Source organism: Eulemur rufifrons, chromosome 7, assembly GCF_041146395.1.
Source record: "Eulemur rufifrons isolate Redbay chromosome 7, OSU_ERuf_1, whole genome shotgun sequence".
Taxonomy (NCBI): domain Eukaryota; kingdom Metazoa; phylum Chordata; class Mammalia; order Primates; family Lemuridae; genus Eulemur; species Eulemur rufifrons.
In genome coordinates this window covers 47,550,275-47,562,765 of record NC_090989.1, presented here as the reverse complement: position 1 = coordinate 47,562,765, position 12,491 = coordinate 47,550,275, and the positions used below count along the sequence as shown (strand labels likewise).

General features: G+C 41.3%; 1 protein-coding gene across 1 annotated transcript; it reads right to left on the bottom strand.

Moving 5' to 3' along the window:
* Positions 1–937: 937 nt before the first annotated feature.
* Positions 938–11,624, bottom strand: NFKBIZ (NFKB inhibitor zeta). The gene is made up of 12 exons (XM_069475070.1): positions 11,254–11,624; positions 8,886–9,025; positions 8,346–8,376; positions 8,126–8,223; positions 7,249–8,024; positions 6,450–6,555; positions 5,938–6,084; positions 5,683–5,746; positions 5,221–5,390; positions 4,217–4,327; positions 3,921–4,088; positions 938–2,042 (listed from the first exon to the last, which is right to left on the bottom strand). The coding sequence occupies exons 1-12, from the start codon at positions 11,537–11,539 to the stop codon at positions 1,989–1,991; spliced, it is 2,151 nt and encodes a 716-aa protein (XP_069331171.1). The 5' UTR covers positions 11,540–11,624; the 3' UTR covers positions 938–1,988.
* Between the last annotated feature and the right edge of the window lie 867 nt (positions 11,625–12,491).

Below are 12,491 nucleotides of genomic sequence, written 5' to 3'. Positions count from 1 at the left end.
AGATTCTTAACCTGTGAGCCATGGTCTTCTGGGGAGAACACAGCATTTGTGTATATAAGTGTATGTGCACTTTTCTAGGGAAAGGATTCATAGCTTTCACCAGGTTCTAGGAGTTAAGTTAAGAAGTAAGTTAAGTAAGTAAGTAAGCTGTAAGAAGTAGAATATATGTGCAATAATCATAATCACTGATACTGACAGAGACGCTGATGTGTTTATTCTTGCACACATCCAGACAGCATGCTGGGAAAGGGAAGAACCCCATTTACTACCATTCCCAGGTTTACATCCTTCTCAGAATGACCCTGGTAATCTCCAAACTGTTTTTCCTGTGTTCACTGCTCCCACTTAGCTTCTTCTCACATATAAACTTCTGAATGATCAACAGTATCAAACTTCTGGGATATTTTCAGAACCTAACAAACCTCTACTAGGTGAACTTAGCAAACAGATTTTAATGTTAAATCTTATATACCTTCGGGAGACATGTTCTCCAAAAAATCCAAACTTAAAATACATTAACTAATTTAAAGGTATTTAGAGTAGTCATTAATAACACTTTTCCACCCATAGAACTATAAATAAGGCACTAGGAAAAGAAAATGCACATCCTTAAGACATTATTAGTGAATTAATGTTTATTTAAAACATGCATGAGTGTTTCCAGGGGGAATGGACTGGTTTGCATCACAACGTATTTACAGATACAGAGTGATTAAGAACTAACTTGTCCACAAGACATACTGGGTCAAACAATGTGATCAATCCAAAGGGCATCTTTTTTAAAAGAATTTAAGTACTTAGCTACAAGACGGTAAGTTATAGTCAGTTGCTTATAAGACTTCTCATTCTTTTTTTAAAAAAAAAAAAAAAGGTTTTTAATGAGTCAAATTTAATACAAAAAATTAGTGTGTAATCAAAGCCAAGTATGTTCCTGAGGCATGCCAGAGGTAAGCAAAATAATGTTAATAAAATTAATGTTATTAAAAAATAAAACTTTTTTTTCTGAATGGCAATATAAAATGTCATGGCACATTATCATTATTTGACATTATAAAACAGGAAGACATGTTTTAATATTGACTTTGTTGTTTCTATAAAGGTAAAAAACAAAAATTTCAACAGAACACGTAAATTATAAATTCTAGAAGGTAAACCATAAAAAGGTGTTCTCTTCAAGAGCATGCAATTCCCTACAAATAATGTGTCTCATTTCAATGCGTGAGAAAAAGCATATTTACAATTCAAACGTAGCTCTTTCAGCCACTAAGGGAAACTCCCCATCTGCTTTATCTACAAAGACTTTAGATAGGCCATTACACAATAACAGTTCCTTCGAATGTGTAAAATTTTTAAAAAGAGTGACAATTCACTTGTTCTTTTCTATTTTATTGACTTACACATTTCACATACGGCCATGTTAGTGACCAAATATGTATAATATTTTTAAAGGCAAAAAAATAACACTTATATACAGAGCTTGCAAAGATCAAATTTTAACCATGGACACTTTTGATCTAGTCCAATGACTAGAAATTTTCCCAAACCAGTAATTACCAGGTACCACATCAGGCCAAATGAAGCCTCAATACTTTTACCCTTTCAAACGCTTTCATTTTTCTTAAAGAATTGTTTACAATTCACCTACTTTGAAACTGGCAATAGCTATATGAGCAATGCCTGATGCCACAAATCAAAGTCTTTTCCAACCCAAAAGCTACTGTTAACTGAAGGCAATTTTACCATTTAGGTCAAATTCAGATGTCTAGATCCCAGATACCTGGGTATGAAATATGCAAATCTGCCAAGAGAAATTAGATATTTTTCTTCTTTTCTGTTAATATAACCCACTATATAATAGTGAACTAAATATGTTTGTTTCATAGAAACAACTTACATTTGCCAATACAGGGCAAATGGTCTATGTACAGATACATCAGGACTGCCTAACTGACAGTGAGGGTTGCTGGCCAGGCTCCAGGTCAGTGGAGCTAATACGGTGGCGCTCTCTGCTGAATGGACTTCCCCTTCAGGATTCTTCGGATCTGGAAGAGAAGTAAATAGGATTTGTGAGGTTTATTTTCTATGATTAAAAGGGTGTTATTTTCTTCAGAGTTTGTTTCATTTCTTTCTTATATATTCTACACTACTCCTATTTATTAACTTGTAACTATATGAAGAAATATGCACAGTATTTGCCAAGATTTTAAGCAGACTTTAAAAAATACTAAACTTTTAAAGCTATTTCAGATCTTCTCTAACAGTCTTTGGGTGCAAGAAAATAAAACATCTCCATTAAAAATTACCTGAAGTTGAAAATCTCCAAACACTTAAATAAGACCTATATTCCTTTCCTAATCTTTACTCCTGCTATTTATGAGAACATTTACTATAAGGCAGTAATTATGGTACATCATAATATCTCACTTAAACTTGAAGTCAGCGTCAACTAACAAGAACACAAATAAGCACCTTATACACACGTAAGCAAATCCTTAATACCCTTCAAGTCAAAATAGCTGCCAAGATATCCAAGTGTTAATGCATCTGTGCAGAACTTCATGGATCACAGAATAGACCCCAGGCTCATTCACAGTCTTGTGATTGACTTTAATCCACAGTCTGACAAATTTTATTATTTGTCTCTCAGCTCACAGCAGATTAGAAGGAACAATTTAGAAGAAAGAAGATTGGGGTAAGGGATACAAGCAGTAGTTGCTATAAGGAAACACAACAACCAGAGTCTGACAACAAAAGCAAGGGAAAAGATCCTCTCCCCACCTTACACACATACACAAAAAATACAGGAGCAAAAAGGACAGTAATCTGAGAACATTTAGTGAAGAGTCAAATGGCCCTCCATACCTCAATAACCCCTAAGGGCATTGTTATATGACTGTACACCACAAATATTGAGATTAGGACTCTGTCATTTACCAGTTAATGATGGTTCTTGTCTTTGGAACCTCTCTGAATACCAATTTTCTCAGTTGAACCTTTATACTCAAAAGCTGTTGTAACTATTAAGTGATGTAATATACGTGAAAATTCTTTACAAACTATCAAGAGATTCTTTCTAAGTTATAAAAATCTCTACAAATAGTGGTTACTATAACATGATCGTAATGACGGCTAGGAATGAAAGAAAAAGCTAAACTGCATTCCATACATTTATTTTATTTTGTGATTAATAAAGTATGTAATAACCTACCCACAACCAAAATCACTCTCATTTTGATGGAAAAGATTTCCATCAAAAACATTTTAATTTCTTTATTTGAAGACTAAGTTCTTATTAACTAGAAAAGTTCCCTCACGTGAAACTATTCAATCCTCAGTGATAATATATAACCATAATTGATGGGTAAAGCGTAAGTCTGCTTAAAGTGTAAAATATTTCTAGGTTCTAAATTACATAAATAATTTTTCCATTTCTTGTTCAGTTTCACTTAGTAGATGGAAATAATTGTAGTCGCTGATGTTCACTGAGCACATACTATGTGCCTGAGACTATTTTGAACACTCTACAGATATGAACTCATTTAATATCTACAATATTTGAAGGCTCATACCTTACAAAACTATGATTCTCATTCCTTGGTATCTGTAGAAACCTTGGTACTTTCTCCTTCATCAGTTTCCAAACCTCGAACCATTCTGACTTACTCTAAACCCAAGTATGTGTCATGGAAGATAAGATTACCTGACCACTGACCATTTGGGGTCCATACATAAACCCTCAAATTTCTTACTCTTCATTTGGCAACAAAGTAGCTCCAAAGTGCTACAGTGACTAGTGTGAGACCCAGACACCGATAGAGCCCCTCTGCACAGCACCAGCTGGCCTTCACCCCGCACAACCTCCTCTCCCTTTATGACCAGGATGCCTGCAAGTATTTCCTCTCCCTCCTTGTGACCCTCACCTGTTCTCCCACAGGGCCATCAGGAACCAAATGCACTGGCTGTTCGTTCTCCAAGTTCCGGGTACTTGGGTCTGCTCCCTTCCTCATCAACAGGCGGACTGCATCCAACTGCGTCACCCGATACTGCAGGCTGGCAGCAACGTGGAGGGCGGTGTTCCCATTGTAAGCCTGAAGACAAAGGGATGAAATACATATCAGGAAGGGGGAACTTCTATGAAAGAAGTTCAAAACCTTGAAGGAGGTGTAAAAAAGGTCATTCCAACTCTGATGTGGTTATTAAAGCTTTCTAAAAGTACCTTTGCATTCACAAAAGACAGGCAACTGGGCAGCTCCAAAAAGAGGCGAATGAGTTCCAGATTTGCTTCTTCAGCTGCCAAATGCAGGGCTGTGCGGCCACTTTTACGATCCTTGTCAAAGGCAAGAAGAAAGGGGAAAAAAAATCCAGATATCATGTCTTGGAATATAGTTTTCACCCAGTCTCTTGAATGTCTGACTCAGCCTTGGAGACTCATTTTGAATGCTCACTTTTCCACAAAACCTTCCTTAATTCTAAGCTAAATGGAATCTTTTATTCCTCCTTAATTTCCTATTAATTTGCCTACACACCTCTTATCACAGTCTACCCCTGTACATAGAGTGGCCATAAAATGTAGAAACATAAGTAATATTTTTATCATATATTATAACATATCAATAAATCATTTATTATGTATTTGCCAGAGTTTCCAGACTTGATGGCCACCCCGTGGAGTTAAATTTAGCTGCATCTCTCATCTCTTCTATTAGATGGCCCCCCAAGGACCGAAGGGGTTTATGACTTAGGCATCTTTCCCCTTAAGTCCCCTAACCCAGTGCCTTCCATACATGTAATGTGATAGTAAAAAAAGCCAAAATTTAAAAAGAATAAAATATTTTCCAGTTTAAAAAAAAGAAGATTGAGTCTAGATCCTACAACAGTGAAAAAACCCTTACAAAAACCACTACCTTTATTCTCAATGTATGAAAATGAAAGCCAAAGTGACAATATCGATTTCAAGCATTGTTTCCTTGCAAACTATGACTAATTTATTCAGAGCTAAGTGATCTTTTGGAAACTAATCCATAGACTAAATGCAAATCAGGAAGGCAGATGAAATGACTGTCGAAAATCTAAGCTTCTTAACTCTCCATACATTGCTACTCACTCCATTAACTTTAAGAAAAGGAAAAAAAGAAGTTTCAATCTGTACTTGGGAACAAAATCTTCTGCTATAACCACTTCTCTCTCCTACCCCATCTCAAACCTTTTCTGTGAATTTACCTTTGCTTCCACTGTTGCTCCCATTTGAATCAGACACTTAATGGTATCAACCAGACTCTTATTCTTCAGTAAAAGTTCTTGAACTTCAGGTGAATGAGGCTGCTGATTTCTCTGGAGTTCATGCACCACAGCATTGTGGGCCATGACTGCACAATGAAGGGGTGTCAGGCCTAGAAGAAAAGTTTAATGATGCAATGGTCAAGCAGCCCATCAAGTCTTTTGGTCCCTCTATAATTACAAACCTTGAGGATGGCCTCTAACTCTACCTAAAAATGGGCTCCACAAGAAACAGTAAGGCAATCTGAACATTCCCTCCTTTGGATCTCAGTGCTAATAGCATCTACAGAATATTTTGACTTTAATTACCTCTCTTCCTTCTTAGTATGACACTTAATACCCTTAGAACTTACGGGCCCCCACCCTCTGCATGGTTCTTTATCTAATGATGTTTCGGTTGCTTACCATCATAGTTAGTTGCCTCAAGATCCACAAACTGATTGCTCCTCATTGCTCCCTTCTGAATTGCCTGCAAAATTTTAAAATAGACATCTGTTAGCAAAAGACAAGCTATATACATACTTATCTATTAGAATCCCAAGAAATGAGTAAATTAACTCAAAATAGATATTACAATAGGCAACCTACATCCAACTTCTAATATCCAAGCCCTATCTCTTTGGCCCTGTGATGACGGAAGCCCGGTTTGCGGCCTCTCACCTGAAGCACCTGGGAGTGGCCCTTCTCAGCACAGACGTGCAGAGGTGTTCTTCCCCAGCAGTCTGTGGTGTTCACCTGGGCCCCAAGGTTCACCAGGTCCTGCACGATGAGATGCTGGTTGGCAGCCACTGCTACCTGGAAGGCACTCTATGGACATACAGAGGGAAAAAACATTTTTTTAAACATATAACATTACCATGACAAGGAATATGAAACTAAACTATGACTCAGGGAAAAACCCACACAGAGAAAATATAAGCAATCACATACTGTAAAGACAAGGAAACTAAAATAAGCTTAGGGTGCGGCCGTATTGCATTCAATCTTTGGTCAAACAACTACAAAGTTAATATTAATAACTTCAGGGATGATGGTGCCAAAAAGTCAATATCTCAAAGTTAATATTAACTAAACTCTCTTGATTTTGAGCTCTGAGATGATCCACACACGAAACTGGTCGTCAATCACTTCACCATGACCCCATCTTTGCCAGACTCTGTCAAGATCCTCACCTGTCCATTGTGCTCTTTAATATCCAGCATGTGAAGTGCATTCATCTTTCTTGCGAGAACATAGGAAAGTGCCCGTCTCCCCTGGGCAACAGCAATATGAAGGAATCTGGGGAACAAGGAAAGGAAAAGAGGTGAATTATTTATGACTTCACTAAATTCATCTTTTAAAAAAAAAATTCTTCCTTTAGCCCCTTTTTGCAAATGAAACATTACAGAGCATAATTTGTCTTTTCTCCTAGATTGATAATACATCCCAGTTGCAACAGAGTGAGTTACGCTACCAGAAAGAAGAAGAAAAATAAGGATGTTAACCACCATACCAATCACTTTAAATCTATTATTTTTAATACTCATAAAAACCCTATGAGAGAGGTATTATCACTTTACATATCAAGAAATGGAGGCTTATAGAAGTTAAATGACTTGCCCAAAGCCATGAAGACTTCAGGAGAGATTAGGATCAATCTACAAATCAACTCACAGTTTATGCCTAATCACGATCTAATTACTTCTGCTCTGGAGACACAGTCTATGTTGGTCTTCCAAACTCAAATTATTCAAGACAACACACACATTTTTATTAATTTAGAACAGGTAATTTGTTCAGCCAAAAAAATGAAAAAAGGGAAAAAACGTTTCTTGAAATATAAGTTATCGCTGAGTAGTAGTTTCTACCTATACTAGTCATCTTCGTTAACAACCACTAAGGTGTAACATGGTATAATCTAGAAAAATTCTATGCCCACTAGGTCCATCAAGTGTGGCTAATTAAGTATATATGAGATAAAAGTATACTCACGTGTCACCATCTGCATCCTTCGAAAGAAACTGGTCTTGGGAAATATTTGCCAATTTGCTTTCTTCCTGTTCTACTTGCCACTGAAAAAATGATTTCCCTAACTGTGTGGTGTTCATTGGATTTCCAATGACATTCTGGAAGGGCAGTGAAGTGTTTAAAGAGGTGGAGGCTACATCATGGCCCCCCACAGCCTCACAGGCACCGCTGGGCATCATGCTGAAGCTCTGCAGGTGAGCGTCACTTTGCTGCTGAACACTGGAGGAAGTCTGAATGGGATTAGCAATGTTCTCAGATTCCCCGTGATTACTTAGAAGGGAAACAAAACTTTGGTTTGGGCAGAACTGTGGTTCTTGAGTATCAAAGAAGGTTGGTTCATAGTTGGGGGACTGAGAAGTTCTGGAATAAGGACTGTATTCCAGAGTGGGGTTGTGGGAGTAGTGCTGCTGCTGCTCTACGTTCTGGTTCTGTGGAGAATACTGGTACATCGAAGCCTGGTCCATCACTGGCAGGGAGCTGCTGACTTGGCATGGCTGATATTTCTGAGGTGGAGAGAAGGCCTGCCCTCCATGGAAGTCCTGACACTGCTCTCGGGGGGAGCTCTGAGAGACCACCACGGGGCTCATCCAGCTAACTTGGACTGTGTTCAGGGAGACTGGGTTGCATTCGTTCTTAATGTTCATAATGTTCTGAAGCAGATCAGCACTGCTGTCCTGTTTGGGTTCACTGTAATGAACATCTTCCATGTTCTCCCCGGGCGTCGGTGTTTGGGGGGGTGTCTGGAAAAAAAGAAAAAGCAACTTGCACACTCACTTCCTTCTAAAATTATTCCAGGAATAATTCCCAAAGGGTATTCAGAGGAAAACAGTGAGATATTTACCAAAAACTGCAACAGAGCTGGCCTCTTGCAAGCTGATCCATCAGACAATGAATTGGGCCCTTTCCTTTTCCCACTATATGACACTGTGTTCTTCAAATCTGCACCCAAGAAAGAAATACGGAATCTGTGATTAATTTTACTTCATAAATTTCACCCATAATCACATTAATTTATTTTACTCTAAGTCCCCCATAAACTGACGAACAGAAGTAACTCTTACCTGTGAACCGCTCTATGTTCACACCTTGTATCTATAAGGAAAAAAAGTTTTCAATTTAGTGTATCTAAAATAGTTTCCTTTTTAATATACATCAATAAATAGACTTATCTCTAGCACTTTTTATAGCTCACCATAAATCTCTGATATGGTTATTCTATCAATATTTATTTTCTATCTCAATTTTCATTCTGTCTTGCAACTTCCCCATTTTCACTTTCACCTTAGTTCAACTCAAGATAAAATTAAGAAAGCCATTTGATTTTTCCCTTTCTAGTCAAAATGTGCCATTTCAAATGAACGCTATTTATTTTCTTGCTCCATTTATTCATTCATTAAGTTTCTCTCGCACACCTACCAAGTGCCTGGCACTGGGCTAAGTGATAAGATTACAGTACACAGTAAGACCGACATGTTCTGTCCTATGGACTTTGTCACCTATGAAAAACTACAAGTGACTTACTAGAGCTAGGTCAGCAGAGAATAACCCCGACAGACTAACCTCTCCCCACCACCCCAATCAAAACAAAAAAGAGATACCACCTTAGAATCGTCCACAGCTTGACCAGAAGCCTTCTGTTTATGGCTTCGGATGTGCAACAGGAGTTCCTTCACTGAGTTTTTCACACGAACACCTTGAAACGGTCCTTTCTGCTGCCTGCTAACCCCCATATGGGGCTCAACTGCTCAAAAGAAAAGAAAACATACCCCCAGTTAAATTTCTTCACAGACACAACTCTTAATAACCCCCAAACGTCTACTTATCTAATGTATAAAGTTCCCAAGCAACAGACTGCAAAGCCTTTCCAACTCGCTCTGGCCCGTGGCCTTGCACGTCCCCAGCTCTACTCAGGGTTCTATGTTACCTGATACCTTTCACAAAAATGTGGTCGGAGATCCCTAGAGCCAATACATAAACCCAAATTAAGCCCCTCCGTCTCTCAGCCCTACCACCCATGAGACAGGATCACAGATTTTGCCACCTTCACTCTCACAGATCTAAATTTATTCCTGACTTTGGAAAAACTTGGGGACGGGGGTCAGGAGATAAATGAGACATTTTTAACTTTTTAAACCAAAGGCTTTATGTTCACATAGAAATTTTAAAGTCTATTAATTCCACTCACCTAAGAAGGCACAAAGCAACTTCCTCCAAAGATCTCAGTGTACCAAAACCTAACAATTAACAACTGTCTTCGATTTATTACTTATTATTTCCCTCAATTCAACTGTGCCAAGAAAGCTGCTTAAATTCACTAAGCTTAAACACATTTCCACACACACACACAGGATTTCCCCTCACCGCCTGTTTTTGGAATTGCTCACACACGCCTTCTAAGTAAAAAGGAAATGTGCTCATTTCACACTTAAACTTAAAAATACACTTTAAAATTTAGTACGTAAGTACAGTATTCTACTTCTGACCACTACTATGCCAAAACCTCTTGGAATCTGAATTGAACAGAAACACACAAAAAGTCAGGAAATGAATAATTTGGCCACTCCATCGAGTGTGGAAAAAAGTAGGAAAACAGGACAAGAAACTGCATAACTTGAACACATATACATCATAAATATATGATATAAACAGCTCGATGGGGTGAATAAAACAATTAGTTGGTTTTATATTTAAGTTTAGGAATTTCAACAAATACCAGAATTGCCAGAATCTAATACAGCATTTCCCTGGAATGACAGCAGAAAATAATTCAACATCACAGAGAGAAAAATGCAGTTTCAGAAATCCCCTATGGCTCTGTGGTGAACCAAGGAACTAGCAAAACAGTTTCAGCCAAATGAAAGCCAAATGTGGAAGAAAAGGTCCTAAATACACACATACACATTTTGGATTTGCTACACCCTTAACATACAGTGGCTTAAATCACTTTTTAAAGTGATTTTTAAGTGACTTAAAATGAAAATGAAAAATCACTTTTTCCCCATAATACTCTGATATAAAAAAAAAAAAGAAAGAAAAATCACTTTTTAAAATAAAAGACAACCAAAACAGGAGTGGCTAGCAGTGGGGAACACCGGAAAGAGACGTGCTTTAAAATCATGCTGATTAGACTCTCTAACATTTGAGATTATCAAGGCGTTCTTTCGCCTACCCACAGGGGCATCCTGTTTTCCACCAAATTATGCAACTCCGTTCATTGAAAAATGAAACTAACCAATTCACAACCGGAAAGGCAAACATCATGCCTTTCTTTGCCAGATATGACTTATCCATCCATTCTAAAGTGCACAGAACAAAAACAAGACCAAAGAAATTCTAGTCTGACGTCTGAAACTCGCCAGTATCATAAACTGACGGCATTAACTTGAGTTGTTTTTCAGTCCAGCTTCACCTTACATCTTGATAAGAGAGATTTCTTTAATGGGAAAATCCTTTTACTTAAAATTTCCACAAATACTTAGGAAGAAATAAGTCATGGCCTTAAACACAGTTCCCAAACCTTATCCTCTGGGACAGCTTTTCACTAATAAAGCCACAAGAAAATCACACCCACATCAGAACCCAAATCTCGTCACAGTATATTAATTATAACCCAATAAAGCTGGTGTTTTAGGAGAGAAGGAGAGAGAAAGAGAGGTGTCTAACTTCATTCACTGCCCCCAAGTCAGCGCTCGGCTCGGAGTGGCGTTTCAAAGGCTCCGAGGCCAGGCCGGCTGGGGGCGCCAGGATTCCACAGACTGTCAAAGGGCATCGTTGTGTCAGGCGCCCAGCCCAGGGCAAGGCGTCCAGTAGTCGCTCACTAATGACGGCCAATGTGCTTATGTCCCGCCGCTAAGGAGGGCGCAGGGGCCACCTCACATCTGGTTGACGCCCTTCCCTCCTGGGGAGCCCTGTCCCCACGCTGCCAGGCGAGTGAGCCCGGAGCGAGCAGGGTGCGGGGCCGGCGGGTACCTTGCAGGCGCTCGGCGCGGGCGCCGCCTCTCGGCCGGGACTCCACGGCCCCGCAGGAGGACACGGACGAGGCGGAGAAGTCGGAGGAGTCGGAGCCGGGCGAGCCGGGCGCCGACGGACCCGACGACGAGCCGCCGGCGTCGCAGGCGGCCAGCGAGGGGGCCGGCGGCGACGCGCCGTAGAAGTAGGCCAGGTTCAGCGGGCTGGTCATGAGGCCGCAGTCGCCGGCCGCGTCCAGCAGCCCCTCTCCGCCGCGGCTGTCGTCCAGCAGCTTGTCCACGATCATGCTCCCGGGCTCGGCGCTCGGGGACCCCCAGACACCTGCGCCACCGGCTCGCTGCGCGCGGCTGCGTCCCACCGTAGCCGTGGCGGGCGCGGGGAATCTATCGACGGGCGCGGGCCGGGGCCGCCCGGGTATTTAAGGGGCCGCGGCCCTCGCCAGCCGCCCCCACGCCCGGCCCAGCCATTGGCGGTGCCCGGGCCGCCTCCCGGCCCCTCCCCCGGATGCGTCCGGTTTCCAGTAAAATGTACAGGATGAGGCAATGTGCCCTCCGCCCTCTCCTCGCCCGCCCGGCTCCGCCCAGACCGACCGGTTGTTTTCCTGCCCTTCACCTGGAAACCCCGTCTGAGCCCGGCCTCCGGCCTCCGGCTTCCCGAACCTCGACCCTCGCCGCGGCCGCCCGCCCAGAGACGCCCGGGCCAGGCCCGCCGCGGAGGGAGGGCGCGCGGCCGGGGCCGCGGACCCGCAGAGGGAGGCGGGGAGGCGGCGGTGGGAACAGGTCGGCCTGGTTCTCCGGAGCGGGGAGCTGTGGAGGGTGCGCGTCCCGCACCCCTCCGCCTGCCCTGGCGCGGCCAGCTGGAAAAGCCGGAGTTAGGGCTTCTCTGGAAGGTTCCTAAGGGCCCGTCTCCTCCAGTGCCTCAGAGCAGTTTCCCTCCCTAAAACTTAGTAAGAGTTTGCTAGCGCTCTTTCAGGCAAGGTCCCAGACTGAAAGAGGTGCTGAAACATTTTTCTGTCTTCAAATTATCATCTGCGCCACAGCTAAGAATTATTTTAGGCGCAGCCCTTTAATAAAAAGCAATGCCCACACCTCTGTATCCTTCAATACTAGAAAAAGCCATCTTAGCAAAATAAATGTACATTCATATCTGTCTGTATTTGATATATATGTATTGTTTTTATTCTGCATCGCTTTACATTGTGTCTGATAAACATAGGAATTTTGACCTTTCCTATCTTG